The 18763-nt window shown below is 37.4% G+C and overlaps 1 protein-coding gene across 1 annotated transcript in view; it reads right to left on the bottom strand.

The window, feature by feature from the left end:
* Ano5 (anoctamin 5) overlaps positions 1-18763 on the bottom strand; it is a gene marked incomplete at its 5' end in the record, with an annotated part of 72253 nt that overhangs the window by 40868 nt on the left and 12622 nt on the right. Inside the window, 5 exon segments of the mRNA XM_013503010.1 lie at positions 2997-3110; positions 8953-9237; positions 10197-10265; positions 16640-16753; positions 18689-18730. Of these exon segments, the coding sequence (XP_013358464.1) occupies positions 2997-3110; positions 8953-9237; positions 10197-10265; positions 16640-16753; positions 18689-18730 (624 nt within the window).

Below are 18763 nucleotides of genomic sequence, written 5' to 3'. Positions count from 1 at the left end.
ACTACATTCATCTGCTACCACTGTCAAAAGCCAGGCCACCTCGAGAGGGCCTGCCCTAAGAAGCCCCCTGGGCCATACCCTGAGTGTAAAGGTGACCACTAGAGGTCGGACAGCCCTCCGAAGTGAAGGCCCCAGAGCTCAGACCCCTCCTACCAGCTGGTCCAACAGGAGTGAAGGGGCCCAGGGCATACTCTGCCTTCTCCCTCTGGCCAGACCATAACCTCCATGGAGAAGCCCCAGGTAATCATGACTATAGAGGAAAAAGTAAACAGCCTATTGCTGGACACTGGTGCTAGTCTCTCAGTCCTTCTTTTCAATCCTGGCCTTCCTTCCAGCCATCACATTTCAGTGAAAGGAGTCACTGGTGAGGAGGTAATCCGCTATTTTTCATACCCCTTAGGCTGTAACTACTTGTTAGATCTTTCTTGCATATCTTTGTTTTCCTGAGAAACCACTTTGAAGATACCAACATGTATTATAGCAGCCATTGATAATTTCCTACCAATCTCTCCATACCTCCATAATGTTTGTATTGTTCTTATGCAATTTCATAAATGGATGTATGTTTATTACTATGTGGTTTCAACAACAACCATTGAGAATAGTCAATGATTATTTAATTGATCACTCATATATAGCTCTATTTGTTTTCCCTAGAAATCACTTTGAAGAAACCAAAGTATAGTACAACAACTATTGATAATTTCCTACCATTTTTGTCTGTAATTCCCTATTATTTGTCTGTTTGTTTTCCTGAGAAACTATCTTGAAGATACCAATAGGTAAAATAACAACCATTGATAATGTCCTACCACTTTGTGATAATTCAGCAAATCCCCCTATTCCTATGTTATCCTTCTTTTACTCTTTTTTAAATAAATAAAAAAAAGAAAGAAATATGCCAGCAATTTGACTGTATAGATAGAAAAATTAAACCCCTAGCAAATTTAAGTAGCTGATACAGGTCGTACAGCTATAACAGAAACACTTGGCTGTACACATCGGTCATCACTGCTAACCATCTCCCAACAAATTCAAAATGTTATAACACAGTTTAGCACTTGAGAGCTTCAGAATTATTTTTTGGGTAGTTCTTCACTCATTATTGGACAACAAGTAACTATATTAATACCCCTTCATTGTCTAATATACAATTACTATGTACATAGTAGCTACTTCGTAGATCCTTTTTGTATCTATTTGTGTAGACAAATGAACTGCTAAAGGTAGCACTAAGAATATCCAGTGTAAAATGTGAAACCTTTATAATAAGGCATAAAATTTTATATCACATAGCTTCCAACTTCTCTCTTCTGTAGCTAGCGCTCCTTAATCTTGAGAAATGGCTCTCTTTAAATAAAAAGAAAGAAAAAGTAACATATTTGAGAATCTTGTAAAAATGCACTTCTAAAGCAGATAAAGGAAATTCTATTTCCTCCATTTGCATTCAGAAGAGAAAGAGGCAAAAATATAAGTAAAATTAGGTGTAACTTATAGCTTTCTCTAGTGACCAATGAGTATCACTGAGTTTCCAATGAACAAGGATAACCACTGATATTTAGAAGCATAGGTTAAAATTGTGAGTGACTGAGAATTTAAGTTTGGTTGTATGACATCACACTGAAAGGAAAAAAGAAATGAAAAATGAATAAATAAAAATTCTCACAATCTTCAAAGCATAAGATCTCTTGTGAAAGTGGACTGTCAAAGAACGTGCTGCAACAGGCTTATTAATCTACCTTGGAGCTCTCTACCAAATGTTCCTGACATTATTTAGAATCCATAATTGCCTAGGACTTTTTTTCTTGCTTGATGGGGAAAATATGTAGGTGGGGTGGGGGAAATCAGAGGAAAGAAGGGAATGGCTGGTTTCTCTAACACTTAAGTTAGATATACCTGGATTGATTCTTTTACTGAAAATAGCCACTCACTTTGGAAACCTCTACTCTATCCTTACGGGAAATCTATCAAAATTAGTAAACTAATTAGTGTTGACTCAGAGTCAGTTCTCATACTCTTTATTAGCAGAGTATGGCAATATTTTAAATACTAGGGAACAGAATGCTTTGGGCTTCTGGAAATTACTGCAACAATACCACCTTCAAAAACCAGGAAATGATTGCCACTTGTTTCTATGGAAATAATGCTGAGGAATGTGTTTGTCAAAATCCCTTTTATATGTATGAAAGAGTAAAACTGGAACAAAAGAAACAAAAGATCTAAAGGATGACCTTAACTAGTTCCTGTACGTTCAGTCACATGATTTCTACTGCAACACACGATGAAATTCACACACTGACTATTCATAAAGCCATAACTAGGCAGACCCTTGGACACCAGGTGTGATGCAACGGGTGCATCACATAAAAAGTTACACTGCTGTGGAACTTACAAGACTGAATACTCTTGTACAATGATTTTCCAGCCTACAAGAAAAGTTCTTCTGTCTCATTTGTTAGTCTGCATGGTTTTGGTGGACTGACATCTCCAGCACTTGTATCCGTACTTTATTTGTACAAAATTTCTAGCTAACTCATAATTTTGTCCAATAACACCTAGTAGAAATGCTTATACAAGTGCAGGTATATATATAATACATAATATGAATGCATGCATGCCATTAAAATCATTTACAGCTCCAAAACTTTATGACAAATGACCTGGCTGGTGGGTCCAGATAGAAATTTCAACCAGTATATCTAAGTTGTTCAATGTGGCCATTATTTTTGAAATAGGTTAAAAAAGAAATATGAAATACAGTAATACCTAAAAATGAACTTTTAAAACCTCAACTGCAAGAGACACAACTATATGTATTAACTTCATTAGTGAAATTTTCAGTTAGGAACCAGCAAGTCTTGAACATTTTTCCCATCAGGAGAGAGAAGCAAGGATTTGGGGGGAAAAAGCTAAGGGATATTTTATTTCTCCAAAAAGGCTATCACTGTACATGCAAGGAAAAGAACTTGTGATTTCACAGTTGAAATTATACTTACATCATGGAGAGGGTAGGCAGATGAATAAGTGTTCGAATTTAGCAATCTTTCAATCCCAAACTTTTTCTTCCCATCTTCTATGCCAAAAGGACACCGTGAAAGAATATAGTACACCTGAAAGGTAAATACAAAGAGACACTAGCACCTTTCAGACCTTTATGCCTTTCACATACTTTTAGTCACAGTTTCACAAAATGCATTGTATCTGAATGTAGACACAGACCATGATTACAGAAAGAGGCTTCCCTCAGGACCTGGGAGATAGCTCAGCAGCACACTGTATGCCTGGCAGGCACAAGGTCCTGAGTTCGATTCCCAGTACCAAAAAGATAAAAAAGAACGAGGCTTCCTTTTGCTGTTTTGGAAAAGACAAAATTGAGCAGGTGCATAGAATCTGCAGGCATTTTATTTCATGGCTCTGAGAATTCCCCATGCTAACGGTGGATGTGAGGGCAGATGAGTCTCAATTTATTTTCCCACCTTTGTTCTAAGTGCCTCTGTGAGCGCTTCATGCCAGAACTCCAACCACAAGCAAGTTGGTTTCAAGTTGGAGTCTCACATCATTACTAGTTAATAGTTCACTTGGAGAAGTAGGTGGTAGAACTAATACTTAGCCATGATGTTTTGAATATTTTCTCAATTATTTGATAATTTGTATAAGGCCTTTACCTGCTATTATCTTGGGTTGAATTTATTAATCAAGATTATCATAGCTTTATGACCACTTTGTAAAGCCTTCTAGCTGTTTTTTGTTTTTTGTTTTTTTTCTGGTACCAGGAGGCGAACTCACGACCTTGTGCTTGCCAGGCAGGCGCTGTGCTGCTGAGCTAAATCCCCAGCCCCCTCTTTTCAATAATAGTTTCACAGAGCAAGAAGCATACAGCACTTAACTGGCACTGTTTTCCAAGATTTTAGATCCAAGGTAAAAGTAAACATTGTTAATATTGAGACAGAAATGGATACAGACATCAATAGAGCAGAATACAAATCAGAAGTCACCTATGGACACGTAGTATGAAAGAAATGTGAAAGCTCTCAGAATAAAAATGCAGTCATTTCTATCAACCCTAAAAACATGAAAAGCATATGTAAGTGGGAGGTTACAAAAAAGTAAACTTCTATAGGATTACCCAATAATAAATATCACAATGAAGATCACAAAGGGTGTTATACCATGACCCTCCCAAACAGCAGCCACACCTTGTACAAAAAGTTTTTCCACAAAAACATCTGCCCAGCATGTGTGTATTCATCCCCAGGCTGATGTCATGCTTGCTAGTAATCACTGTGGCCAACAGTTACTGTGTCACAATAGCTGATGTCACCCTCCTCATTTTTGTCTTCAGAAAGGTCCCTTGCCTCAGGCTCATGGAAGGCACCCCCAGCTTACCACGAACATGCAATTGCTATTGCAGTGCTCTGCTATTCCCAAGTAAATACCATGATTCTGTGACAAAGCTCCATCCGACTTAGCTGTTAGATTTAGATAGACAATAGATACTTGAGTTATGAAAAGGCGGCTATGAAAAAATACAAAATTTGAAAGCTTTCAGTAACTGCTGCAATTTGGCTGACCAAATATACTGATAAAAACTGACTTCCATTTTTTATACAATAATTGATTACAGGTTGAGAGACAGAAGGTGAGGATGTGCAAAGTAAAATAATACAGACATACTTCAGAGACATTGTGCAATAAAGATCAGACCACCACAATAGTCAGTTACACAACTTTTCGTTTCCAGGTGCACAGAAAAGTTATGTTTGCACTACACAATAGTGCTGTGTCCTAAACACATATGTATATACCTTAATTAAAAATAATACTAAAAATGCCAGCAATCATATGAGCCTTAAGAAGCCATAATCTTCTCTTTGGAGGCTCTGGTCTAGCCTGCATGCTGAGGTAGGTAGGCTGACCTGCTGACCTAGGTAGGCTGAAGACTGGGCTGGATGTGACCAGTTCTTAAAATAAGGTAACACTTAAGTGTGCCCCTTGATTGACTCTTCCTTTTATGAACAATTTCTCTTTAGCATGCAGTGGTCCTTAACAGCAATTTATCTAGAGAAGAATAGCTTATAAAACTAGAGTGACCATTCTCAAACCCGACTACTGATTTATCAAATAAATTTATATAGTATTCTAAATCATATATTGTCATTTCAAAGTGGTTAACCTTATCTTCAAGAGGAGCAGTGTCCAACTCCACAAACCACTTCTTTTGTTAATGCAGAAGAGGCAACTTTTCACCCCTTAAGGTTTTTGCATTTTTTTCCTACATTTTATTTTATAGGTACATTTAGATACACATAATGATCGCATTCATCATCGGTCATTTGTACCTGCTCATGAGACAGCTTGCTTCCTTTTTTCTCATTAAGGTTCTATCATGCTATTATACCAGTTTGGTCCCATTCTCCGGCTTCACTTCTAATTCTGATTCTCTTGCTGTTTCAACTAAATCTGAAATTACTCCCTCTACTAGCTCTTCAACCCCTCAAAAGCGAGAACCAGTTGCTTCCAGTCTCCTGCTAAATCACAGTGTTTTGACCTCCTCCCATGAACCAGGATAAAATGTCACTTACAGTGGCCAGTCCGTTCTAGAAGATTTTCAACTGGCTTTGCCCAGATCCATTAGTGTAACTGTCTATGGCAGCAATTGCCTACAAAATCGATTTTTTAAATAATAAACATGGAAAACAAATCATTCCCGTATCCCTACTGAAGAGTGAAAACCGGATTTCGGGTTACTAGCATGGAAACAATATACTTCATACTTCTCCATTAGGCATCCGGGGTTCCCAGTGTATTGTCAATGAACAGGAATATTTGGAAGGGGATCTTGTCTTTTCCCAAGCAGTACATCTCAAATGTGGTCTTAAAATATTCAGTAAACATTCAGGTGCGTCCACCCTGCACTCACAGGCGCTTGCTCTCTTTTCTTAAAGACACTATGATAAAAATACCTTAAAGTAAAGGAAATTCTGTTAACTATATACATTAACTATGCTACCCTATGCAATTTTATCTGTGACCCAAGATCAGACCTTCTCACTAAGGGAAACCAAGAGGTGAGACACTCGGGCTATTTTGCTCCACTGACAGAACACAGGCAGGGATTCAATGCTATTGCTCAGGGTTCTGGGATGTTTGCAATGGTAAGTGAGCACTGTTTTCAGCTTTAAATCACCAGCTGCATTAGGGCTTCACCAGAGAGCCAGCCTGTCTTTGAAGTTTTAAAGCCAAGCATTGCCTACTCTGCTTTTCGCTATCAAACTCCTAGGTGGCATCTTCTCCCAATACAGAGCTGTTGCACTACACTGGGTATTTGTCATTGAAAGTAGCCACCTCCTCCGAGTAGCTGAGCGAGATCTTTTGGATGAAGTACTTCCTATATGATCTCATGGGCACCTGCTGCTTTGCTTGCACATTTGGTACAGAGACGCCTCCTTCCCTTAAACCTCCAGAAATAACCTCGGCTAGATTCATCCTTTGCTTTACAGCTCCCTGTGCTCTCTCAGTTTTCTAAGGATTCCACAACAGGCCTTACTCTGCATTTAGCTTTGCCTTATAGGAATAATGCTGCTGCTTTGATCTTCTATTTGAACTTTCCTTAAATCAGCAATAAGGCTGCTTTAGGTTGTTATCATTTGTCTGCTGACTGGAGCAGCTCTTGACATTTCCTTCAGGAACTTCTCCTCTGCATGAACAGTGGGCTCAACTGATACAAGAGGCCTGACTCCTGGCCTGCCACAGGGTTTGATGTACTGTATTTACTAAGCTTAGTAACTTCTAGCTTTCGGCTTAAAGTGAGGGGAGCATCACTGCTCCCCTCACTCGAGCAGACAGAGGTAAAATGTAGGTTGTATAAGTGGCCAGATATCAATATAGTTTGTCTCAGGGAACAAAACAGTCCATGGAGAAGCAGAGAGAACTGCTGGTCAGTGGGCAGCCAGAGCACCTGTGTATCAATAAAGCACCCTTTGCGGTACCCAACAAGTACAGTAGTAACATCCAAGACCCAGTCACAGATACACATAACTGACATTACAAAAGTGAGAAAGTTTGAAATATGCCAAGAATCACCAAAATGACAGAGAAATGAAGCAGACACAGGCATTTGGAAAACTGGCATCCATGGATGTGCTCAGTGCAGGGGTGCTGTGAGCTTGAAATTTGTAGAAAATGCCATGTTTACGAAGCACAGCTAAGCAGAAACGATCGAGTGAGGTACACTTGTATTAATGCAACAGAAAACGTTCCACTTGGATGGAGGGAAACTTGGGCTTCAGTGTACCATAAGAGCCAGTTCTATGTCTTTGTAATTAAATTGCTGAGATGCTTCTTATCTGTTTCTCTCTTTAGGCATATAGAAATATCTTAGGATGTTTAATTTTGTCTATCTATCTGAGAGATAAAGAGAAAAGGGGGTTAGATGTTATGGTGGAAAGTCAGATCCTTTGAAATAAATGAAATTCTAGCCTAATGACAATGTCCTCGTCGTACTGTTCAATTTGAACATACATAGACTAAAATGTCCTGGTTGAAGACAGGAAGGAAGGGACTTTTCTATGTTAATCTTCCAAATAACCTCCTCACAGGACAAACAGTATTTCTCCTCTATAAATTAGTAATGAATTAGCCTTGGTATTGGCACTGTTTATATGGAACAAGTAGAGGTAAAGGGATAGTTACATTTCTGTCATAGATCAGACCTTAATTCTATCCCATACAGTCACTTGTCTTTTATTAGCAGACTTCGAAAGGGGCAGTGTTTCACCTCATTCTCACTGTAATGGCAAGGTTGCTGTTATTTCTCTTACAGAAGTTGTCTCATTTAGAAGGTAGCAAAGTTATGACCTGCCAGCAGATCCTCTGATTCTACGCCATATACTCTTTATTTCCTTAAAGATGACCTCTAATGCTTTTCTGTTGCTGTTTAATTTCTGTTAGAAAAAAATGAAAGATTTCATAGTTCGTAGAGTTATACTTTGGACCAAAATTCTAGAAAATGAATTTTGTTCAGTATTCCTATCAATGAACTTTTAAAATATTGATTTAGAAACTAGGAGAAAGTGGCATCATCAGAAAAAGAGTGTGTGTGTGTATACATATATATATATACTACATACATAATTTTAATGGGGAGAGTCTTGTGATTGTTCGGAAACAAGTTGTTAAATTGATACATAACAGATGCAGTGTTTGAGCAACATGAAACTAGAAATTTTTCTTAGGACATCAGATCAATAAGGATAACACTGACAGTGAAAATATTCCTATGTGCCAGGGGCACTCCAAAGCTTTTCACCTCTTAATTTATTTATTCCTGAGCACAACCTATGACAGAGATATTATTTTTCTCTCAATATGAAGAAACAGTGCCATAGAAATTGTGATTTTTGGACGAGAGATTTTTAATGGAAAATATAAGAATCCCAGGATTACAAGTGGAGAGGAAGTATCAAAAAGCTGTATTTAATTTTAAATAGGAAAAGGGAAAGTTCTGGAGCTTCTCAAAGTCTGTTCATATATAAAAATTTAAAACATTCAATTTTTACTTAGGATGACTAATAGGATGAGTAATATTTCTCTTACTACACAGTCAACTTATAAAATCAAATGTAAGTATACAAGCTATTTATAAAGGTCATATAAAATGTAAAAAAAACCCTCTGTGCCTCAGCTAAGTGCTTTCTAGGACTGCTTGATGCCTTTGACATTACTGTGTCAACACCCTCAACCAATCATTTTTTAACACCAGTTTGAGAGGGAGGGAGATTAACAAGATTAAATGGACCTAAAGGACCTTCGAATGTGCCCCATACCACCAAATGCTTCTCTCCTACACAAGAATACCGTGCAGACATAGTACTGCTCAAGCCCACATAGAAAGGCACAAAAAGACCCACATGCCATACTTGGAGAGATGGGCCCCAGCTCTTCTCTACCTACAATTCTGTTTCTCGATGAGGATTTGAAGAAGGTTGCTTTATCTTCAATGAGGAAGAGCTCCTGCCGATGTCTGTTAAACTGGACAGTGAAATATTCAGGACGCGGATACTTCACACTCTCAGGGAGCTTCACAGGCGTGAGCATGCAATTAAAAGGCATGTGCTCGGGCCGCGGAATGTCACTCTCCCTAATAGGCATCTTGATTCCCAACACTTCTGCATAAGTAGCGAGTACCTCCCAAGGGGCGTGGATCTTGACAAAGTAAGTTCTTCCATCCTCGGAGTCCTGCAGAGAAGAGGTGAGATAACAGCAAACTTCCTGAGCTGATTAAAGAAACTTTAATCAATTTGCAAAGATGTCACAGAACTTTCATGTGCTAAGAGTTTTCAGTAAAAATTTAGAAAATGAAATTCCCCAGGGAGATATACATGTATGTGTGTAAGAAATGGAGAGAAAGAAAGATATGCACAGACAGAGACAGAGACAGAGACAGCAACAAGGACACTCAGAAACAAAGAGATCGTATCTTTATAACTCAGGGTCAAGGTGCACTCTGCCCTAAGTCCACAGCTATATGTGTGGCTCTAGGTAACTGCTTAAATTTTAGTGACCTGATATGAATGTATAATTTTGTGCAGGTTACATAAGAGATACATACAAACTATAAGATGCTCTCACTCTTCTTACCCAGCTTCTGTATGAGCCTACATGAAGAGAAAGAACTTTAGATAACAAAGGTTAGCTATGTAGATAAATAGCTAAGTTACACATTGTGTGGTACAAGATACAGTTATTGGTCCAGTAAAGATAGGAGAGAAATAAGAACAAAAGAATATCAAAGTTAGTACTAGAAGTGGTATAGACAGGGTAAGATCTTAAATAGGTCTTTGAAGACAACATCAAAGGAAATTCTAGCAAAGCAGTAAATGAAAAGAAGGAGAAAGAAATTGGCATATTCATGAACAATGGCTTAAACGGCAGGTCACCCTAGTCTTCACTTTTTTGATATCCTGAATAGAAACTGTTTGTACATTATAACGTGTCCCACTACTCATCTGCTCAGTTCATTGACCTGCTGACCTGTAAAACCACAGGCTCTATTCCTGCCAGGGCACACCTCTGTAGCCCAAAGAATTATATATTGTCCCAAACACAAAATCTAGTTAGTCAAATATTAGAAGAGAAAAAAAAATGACACTTAATAAATGAATAATATTCTTGCATAAATTATCAGGTATATTTACCCTTTTGTCTTCAATTTCCAACTCAAGACCTGATTTTCTGAGATTTTGTTCAAACTCTTTTCTTCTTTCCTATAGCCAGAAAAAAAAAAAAGGATGACATAAAATACTGTGCCTGGAACAATTCAATTTCAGATTCTCTCTCTATGCATCCAGAGCTGTCCTAGGGCTCCTCCCTCTCCTCCCTCCCCCTTTCTCTCTCTCTGTCTCCCTCTCCTCCTCCCCTCACTTTCTCCTCTTCCCCTCAATAAATTGTCTTCTTTAATTAAAGAAAATACTGTCCCCTTTACTCAGAGCTAAGCAAATTTAACACAAAACAGCTATACATCAAGATAGCCTCTCCCACACTGTATATAAATGTTCTCCTTGTAATTTCCATGAACAAATTTTTACCTGTAACAAAACTGAACATAGCTATAAAAATACACTGTATTTCTCAACAATCTGTAAGTAATATTCACCACCTCTATTTGAGATACATATAAAACTTTCCTCAATAACATAAATTTTTTAAAACACTCATAAACAGAGACATACTGTGTTCCTAGTTGGAAAGACTCAAGGTTACAAAGATCAAAACTCTTCAATAAGATGTAATTGTCATGCAATTTTAAGTAAAATTATCAAGATGACTTTTTAATCTTGAGGGACAGAATGTCTTCGCTTCAAGAAAGTAAAGATAAATGTCACTATAGGTCATTACTGCAAATAATCCTAACTAGGATTTTAAAACAATGCATTGATGGTCAGAATTACCTTTGGCCTTAACTATGATGTAGGCAGGAAAAATTTCAGAGTGCCTATATGTTTTAAATCTTTAGCATTCATTCTAAGACATTCATCTTCAAATAAGCATGTCTACCTTGATATTTCTCTGTACTTTACAAGGAATAAAAGTTTAATGTTTATTTTCTCTGTCTCCAATATTATTGTGAATAGATTTATGGTAATGATGCAAGGTCTTGTCCCTCAGCTAGCTTTTTCTTTGTTGCCTTCTTCAAAGTAAGGCAGGCTGCAACTGCATAAAATCCAGAATTGATAAATGAAGGAACACTTTTAATATACTGTTTTATTACTGAGAACATGATTAACTCTTTCTTTAATACAGAAACACACACTTTGGTAAATCAGATGGTCATCAATTCTCTGAGTTCTGTAAAACTGATAGAGTTAGTGCAGCTACAATCTGACAGATCAATAAACATGATTTTAAATGCTAAATCACTTTGTAATTTTTGGGTGAAAGTCAAGAATTGAAAAAATATTGACAATTCTATTGTCAATATGTCTATTCCAATCTTACCTGAGTAATCTTCCTTTACATTAACTACATATATTAACATATTAATAATATATTAATATGTATTATATTAATGAGTATAAAGAACAATTTTAAAGCCCCTCTATCTCACTAATCAATTCACTTATGTATTTTTGTTTTATATTTAATCACTACTTGGTAGATTTTTTTTAGATTCAAGAGGTTTTATCAAATAAGCACGCATACAATTATAAAAATAATTGTATGCAAAATCAGAAGTTTAAGGCTGAGAGTGTTCTGGCTAAAGGTAATAAAAATGTTTCAATCAATGTACTATGTTTCTTGCAGCAAAGTTATGACTGAATGAACAATAAAGTGCTTCCAAGGATAAAGCATTTATATTATAAAAAATTATGTACAATAAGTAGAATGATAATTTTAAGTGGAAGAAAAACTATAAATTTCAGCTGTTAGACTTTCTGCATATATTTTTAAATGAATGATGGTGTATGTACAATTCCCATGGTATTGGCTTTCTATGAATACATAATAGAAAAGGAATTTAATGAAGCATTTATAAGATGTTCTAAGTCACCCTTTGCAACTACTGAGGTGTATGGTGAAAAACCATACACAGCAAAGACTGTAGATGGTTTAGGGTTTTGGGGGGTAAGTTCAGGGGTGGAGCTATTGAATTTCTGATGTCTATAAGATTTCCAGATAGAGATATGGCTAGTCTTTAAGTTATGTATCTTCAGAGAAAAGTTTGGACTGGAAAAGTGAGCTGGTAAAGTGAGCTTTGTATTTATCATAAATATGGTTTTAAAACTGTGGGGGAGAATGGTATCATCAAAGAAATCCACATAAGCTAAGAAAATGATTAAGAATCACACTCTTCAGCTATATAGTAAGGGCTCCAAGATAAGCAAAGGTTGAGAATGAGCACATGTACTAAATCAAAATAAAAAATTAAAAGAATATTAACATATGAAGAAGAAATAATGCAAATGGTACTATCATCAGAGGCATTTCATCCAAGAAACATTTTCTTTTAACCCTAAAATATACCACAAATTCTTACTGCCCATTGTACCAGGGTTCTCCAGAGAAACAGAATAAATAGGATGCATATATACATAAAGAGTTTTCTATTAAAAATAAGAGAATGAGGCATCTTGGGAGACAAGAGAAGAACACACTCAACAAAGAAAGAAATGATTCTCCACGTCAAATGTTAGGAGGTCAAGCAGGATGAGAGCTGCAACTTGACCTTACATGTGAGTAGAGTGACTGGGGTGAAAGCCTGAAAGGAATGGGTTTAGGAGAAAAACTGGCAGGAAGGAACATGAGAAATGGGTAACACTTCACTGGCCAGGGCCTGAGGAGGTGCCCCTAACGAGGAGGTGGAGACCTCAAATTGTCCTGGACAGTTTCTTGACTCTTGTTACAGAAAAGCATTTCAGGTGCTTCAGTACAAGTTAGAAGGCAGAGTTAGAAAGTAAGAGAAAATGAGAAGAGAGAGCGTTGGGAGCTGAGGGAGCACAGGTCCAATGAACCACACCAAAGTATCAGAACAGCCCTTCAACACACAGGAGCAAACAGCTTGTAAGGAGCTGGGGTAGACTAGAGTATGGACGATCCTTGTCACAGTTCTGGTTTTGCAAAATGGCTCCAGAAGTCCATATGGCTTAATTTTGTCTCCATGAGGTGACTGATTGTGCTTGGGGAAGTCTGTTATACTCAGACTTCCAGAATCCAGAATTCAAATTCAAATCCAAAATCCTAGGTGGTTGTAGGTCTGGACAAGGATTAGACAATTCTGCACACTCACTGATTTTTTTGTGCTCCTACAGAGCTCTTATCTTGGTGTTCTTCCTCTTGAAAGGGGATGAGACATGTTAATTCAGAGCCCACCAACCTTGTGTTGCCAACTTGTACCCAGATTCCTCCGAAGATTAACATGACTGTGCAGAGCTGAGCAGGGATCTCATGCAAAGTTTAAGGTAATAAAGGAGACAGATAGAAAATAAAAGTCAAGCCCTGTTCTGGTTTTAGTTACCTACTGGGCATCTGTAGAACCGAGTGAAGAATCACTGCTTTTTAGCAAAAGATACTTTTGAATCCCTGACTGCTTCAGAAACACAGACACACACACACACACACACACACACACACACACACACACACACACACTGCTTTTGATGAGTAAAAGGTGAAGTGCTGTCTAGGCTGGAGTCAAACTTGTGACCCTCCTATCCCAGTTTCCCAGGCTACGGGGATTACAAGCATCAGCCACCCTGCCTGAAATAGTTTTTTATTCTATTTGTTGTTGTTTTTAGTATGGAAAAATTAAATTTTTGGCTTAGTTTAGCAAAATAAAATATAATTTAAAAGAGAGGAATATTGCAAGAAAAATATCTTTAGGCCGGTGTACAAAAACAGTTAACACACCAGGCACAAACTGCCATACTGTCTATAACCTTTGACAGGCTCGACGTGGAGTCCAGGATCTTGATTTCTTGATGGAAACTTGCTGCCCCAGAACTGATAAAAGAGACTCGCTTTGCCTGAACTCTTGTCATCACTTGCTGGAGAATTTAGGCACACTCACAGGACATCCGGGCATCTGTTTTTCCCTGGACTTTATCCGCTGACTCTTTTCTCCTTGCTGCTTTTGCTTTGCATCGCTTCACTGTAACAAAACGTAACTCTGATGACTGCAAGCTGATTCCTGGGAGTCTTCTAATGAATCGCTAACCCTCACCATACTTCTGGGGTTCTGCTGCACAGTAAGGAAGAAGAAATAAGACCCAAAGCACAGGTGGAGAAGTTAGCTTTAGACAAATGGACAAATACTTCTACGACGTCAAGAAGGAAGAAGATTAACAAGGTGAAGATGCTGATGGACTGGTAAGATGTGATGGGAAGGAATTTGTAGAATTTCCTTCTATTTGCTTCAGATTTCTCAGTGAAGAAGAAAAGTGTGGAAAGCTTTGCTTGGAGTTGGAGAAGAAGAGGGGTGAGAGGGGAGATTAAGTTACTAAACTGTCATACAGGACAGTGGTGGATAAGAGAATAAATGGTAAGGTATGACTTCCAGACAGCGTTAAAGACCACTGCAGTCCACAAACAGTGTAAGAAAAGCAATAAGCTGCATGTCTTATCTCTCTGCGTGGGTGCTAGTGGATTTAGAGCTGGGTTTAACTAAAGCTGTTGCTTTGTCAAATGATTACAATTGACAAGGGGCAAGGGAGTTGATGCCAGACGAAACAGAGCTTACATAATTGTCGAACATCAGACTTATGCTGCATGAAGATAGAAAGGAGGATAAAGAACAGTAAAATGGTGGTGACACAATTGTGTCTCACTTGTCCTGGGGAGACTGAAAGAATGGTGTGGGACAGAAGTATTTGGGGAAACAGTTGGACACATGGAGTAACATTATTATAAGGGATTTTAGCTTTTTGAATGACAAGTTTTAGGAGATTGACTGGAGGCTAAGATCACGGAAGCTCGGGGAACAGAAAAGCCCGAGTGCCAAAATAACTCTCTTTGCATGCACTGAGACCATCCATGATTTTCTTTTTTTTTTTGGCACTGGGAATCAAACTCACCAACTCTCGCTTGCCAGGCAGAAGCTGTGCTGCTGAGCTAAACCCCCGGCCCCCAACCATGATTTACAAAGAAATATTGGTGGAGAAACTGACAATGAGCATTTTTTGGTAGAAAAATAAAAAGGAAGATCCAGGATGGGAGAACAATTATAATAATAACACAAGGCACTAATTAATTTGATGAAATTCAGAGTTTAGAATTCTAAAGCAAAGGCAGAAAAAAAACAGTGTAATCAACAAATAGAAGAGGGCAATCTATCACCTGTCTGTCTGTCTACCTATCTATCTATCATCTATCTATCTATCTATCTATCTATCTATCTATCTATCTATCTATCTATCCATCTATCTATCTTGTGATGTTAGGATCAAACTATCTGTCTATCTATCTATCTATCTATCTGTCTATCTATCTATCTATCTATCTATCTATCTATCCATCTATCTAGCCTCTATCTATCTGTCTTGTGATGTCAGGATCAAACCCAGCCTTTGCATAGGCTAGGCAAGCATTCTACTACTGAGCAATGACCCTGTGTTCCATCCCAATCACCACAAACAAACAAACATGCAAACAAATAAAGAAAAGGAAAATAAGAAAGATGGTAACCAGTACTGACCCCACCTCAGAAAAAGACTGTATAAGTTAAACAGCCACCACATAAGAACATGGTTTGAGAAATCAAAAAGAAAATGAATGTCTGGAAGTTGTAAGAACATTAAAAAAAAAATGACAATAATGGAGGTCTGTGAAATTCAGGGGCATGGTAGAACGGTTTCCAGGCAAAGGTGAGAGAAAAATAGGTCCAGATCTTGTGGATTTAACAGTCATAGTTCTATTTATTTATATGCATTTATCTTGTAAGTATGTTAATTGAGTACTTGTGTGTGTCTGCATACACATATACATACGTAAGCTTATACACACACATAATTATTATTTCAAATACAGCATACCTATTGGTCATCCATTATATACCTATCACCACTCTGGGTATCTAGGTATATAGTGATGAAGAAGGCAAACAAAGTATATGGCCTCAGGAATTTAATTCATGATATTATAGATGGCAAACAAGTGAAAAATAAGTGAGTAAATAATAGTGAGTAAATAGTAAATAAGTGAGTAAATAATAGTGCTTGGAAAGTGACAAGTGTTACAATAGCAATCCTGTGAGACGAGGAACAGTTTATCAAATGAAGGTGCTTTCAGGTCAAATGAGTTAGTCATATGTTCTTAAAATTAAAATTTCATACAGAAAGGAAATATTCAGAAACAGACCTTACATTTTAGAAGTCATGTTTAGTATCTGAAATGAGCTATGTAAAATTCACATCACTTGCAAGAAGAAAAAGAACAGCCTCCCAAATATCCGAAAAGCAAAATGGACATTACGCATCCACTCTTAGCTGCCTATCTTGTGGTCATTTTAGTTTCACCTTTCAGCTACACTCCAGATGATAATGACTCTTACGATGCCCTTCCATGTAGCTCTCTATGCTACACTGTGGGGTGTAATTCTACAGCCACTCTCTTTTTATATCCCCATTTCTCTCAGGTAAGCACTTACCGCCTTTATGTCAGCATCTTTCTTTATGTCATCAACATAGGACAGCACAAAATCAATCTGCCTGATCCCATCTCGGAAGAAGATAGAATCTTTGCTTTGTTTACTCTTTTGAAACTGCAAAAGATGTAAATGACATGATTTTACATCACTGCTTATTCTCAAACAGCAAAAACTTCAAGGTTATGTAAAATTGTTTCACCAGCTGATTTTGTTTTTTCACTCTTGAAGTGAAAACTTAAGACAAAGAGTGAGAGTTTTTGCCAACAAAAGATTAAGTCTATTTTAAAAAGTGAAATTCCACAGAATGTATCAAACAATACTCCGGAGAAAGTTAATCATATTAACTGCACACACACATAGCGATGGTGCGACTGTACTAAAATATAAAATGCATATATGCAAACATTGGTCCCACACTGCATATTCAAGCCGAGCCCTGATATCTAAAGCAACAGCACACCAATTAGTCCCTGAAGTAATTAATGGCTAATTATAGAGCAATTAATAGAATCTCATTGTAAGAAAGTAAACTTATGTTTAATTTTTACAGGTGTTTTTATAAAATTTCCACTTTCTAATCCAACTCTTAAGGTATGAAAATAGAATCAAGGTGCAGTTAAAAATTAGGTAGTTTGGTAGCTGGCCTCACTACAAGCAAATTCTCATGCGAATCTCCCTTCAAACTCAAATTCTCAAGGTGAGCCACAATCTTTTGTTTAAATTTGGATGGATAATCTCAACACAAGAATCAAACTTACAAGTACAACATTCACACATTGTACAGTGCATTAATTCCTTCCCTTTCAGTATGGAAAAAAATATACTAGAGCATTTTATTTTGTTTTTGTTTTTGGTGGTACTGGTCATTGAACTCAGGGCCTTGTGCATGCTAGGCAAACACTCTACCACTGAGCTACATTCCCAGCCTTGGAGCATTTTAAAAAGATTACAAACCGAAAAGAAAAAAAAAGAAAACAAAAAAGTCTTTGGTACTCTGAGAAATCATCATAACATTAGCACAACTTGTGACATTCAGTAAAATTTATGGAATCCAACGGCAGAAAAAACTCCTTAGACTAATTGTAAATGAAGTAAAAAGTTTGGAGCAGCCATATTCTGTAGGGTAAAATTTTCTTTAAATGGCTATTATTTTCACAAGTGTTAGTTTAGGTAAGCTAAATCTTAGTGAAAGAAGACACACACATAGACACAAACAAAAATCACATGCAGAACACTTGAAAATTAGACAGTTGATGAAGTAGTTAAAAGAATAATGATTCAGTACTTTCCTGAGTGTACTATCAAAATAGGTACGAATACATCCCTTCTCCTGAACTTCAAGGGCTATCAAGAAAACCCAAACTTCTACATTTATGTCAGGCCCTGACTATAAACTGTAATTTTTGTAAAAGTACAGAAAAAATTCTTGGTAACCTTAAATTACCATAAGGTCTAAGTCTTGCGGTTGCGTTAATGAGAACTGATTAAAGATAACAAGGGCGGAAAAGTCTGATAGTTTGGCCACATGAAATTGAATAAAGTAAAACATAGCCTTCTTTTGTTTTGCTCAAAATGTGACACAACACCATATTTTGCAAGATAGGTATGCTTGTTATTATATTTGGTTTGTTCTTAGAAATGCACATTTACAATAATGCGAGCATCCAAATAGCTTCTCTTTGAGTGGTGAAATTATTCTGAAATTCATAAACCTATTTTGCTAAGAGGGCTTCACAAACCCTTAAACAGCAAATGTGTGTGTGTGTGTGTATGTGTGTGCACATGTGTATGCATGTGTGCGTGCATGAACACGTGCGTGTGTGTGTGTGTGTGTGTGTGTATGGGTATACACATTTCACAAAGAGATTTCATAGGTCCCATCAGATTCAAAAAGGTTTGAGAACCACCATTCTTAAACATCCATTCCCCTGGGAACTAGGCATCTATGACAAAGTCCCCTAAATCAATAGTATTCATTGAAAAAGAAATGGCAAAGATCATCACTGCAGCCATCCAGAGCAAAAGCAGCATCATTCAGCAATGTTTTACCATAAGACGCCGCCTCAGGAACAAATTGAATCGCTTTGCAGGCTGTGAAGCAACCAATAGAGAATTAACACCTCC

Source organism: Chinchilla lanigera, unplaced genomic scaffold (genome assembly GCF_000276665.1).
Source record: "Chinchilla lanigera isolate Chin_1 unplaced genomic scaffold, ChiLan1.0 scaffold00075, whole genome shotgun sequence".
Taxonomy (NCBI): domain Eukaryota; kingdom Metazoa; phylum Chordata; class Mammalia; order Rodentia; family Chinchillidae; genus Chinchilla; species Chinchilla lanigera.
This window is presented reverse-complemented; position numbering and strand designations above follow the sequence as displayed.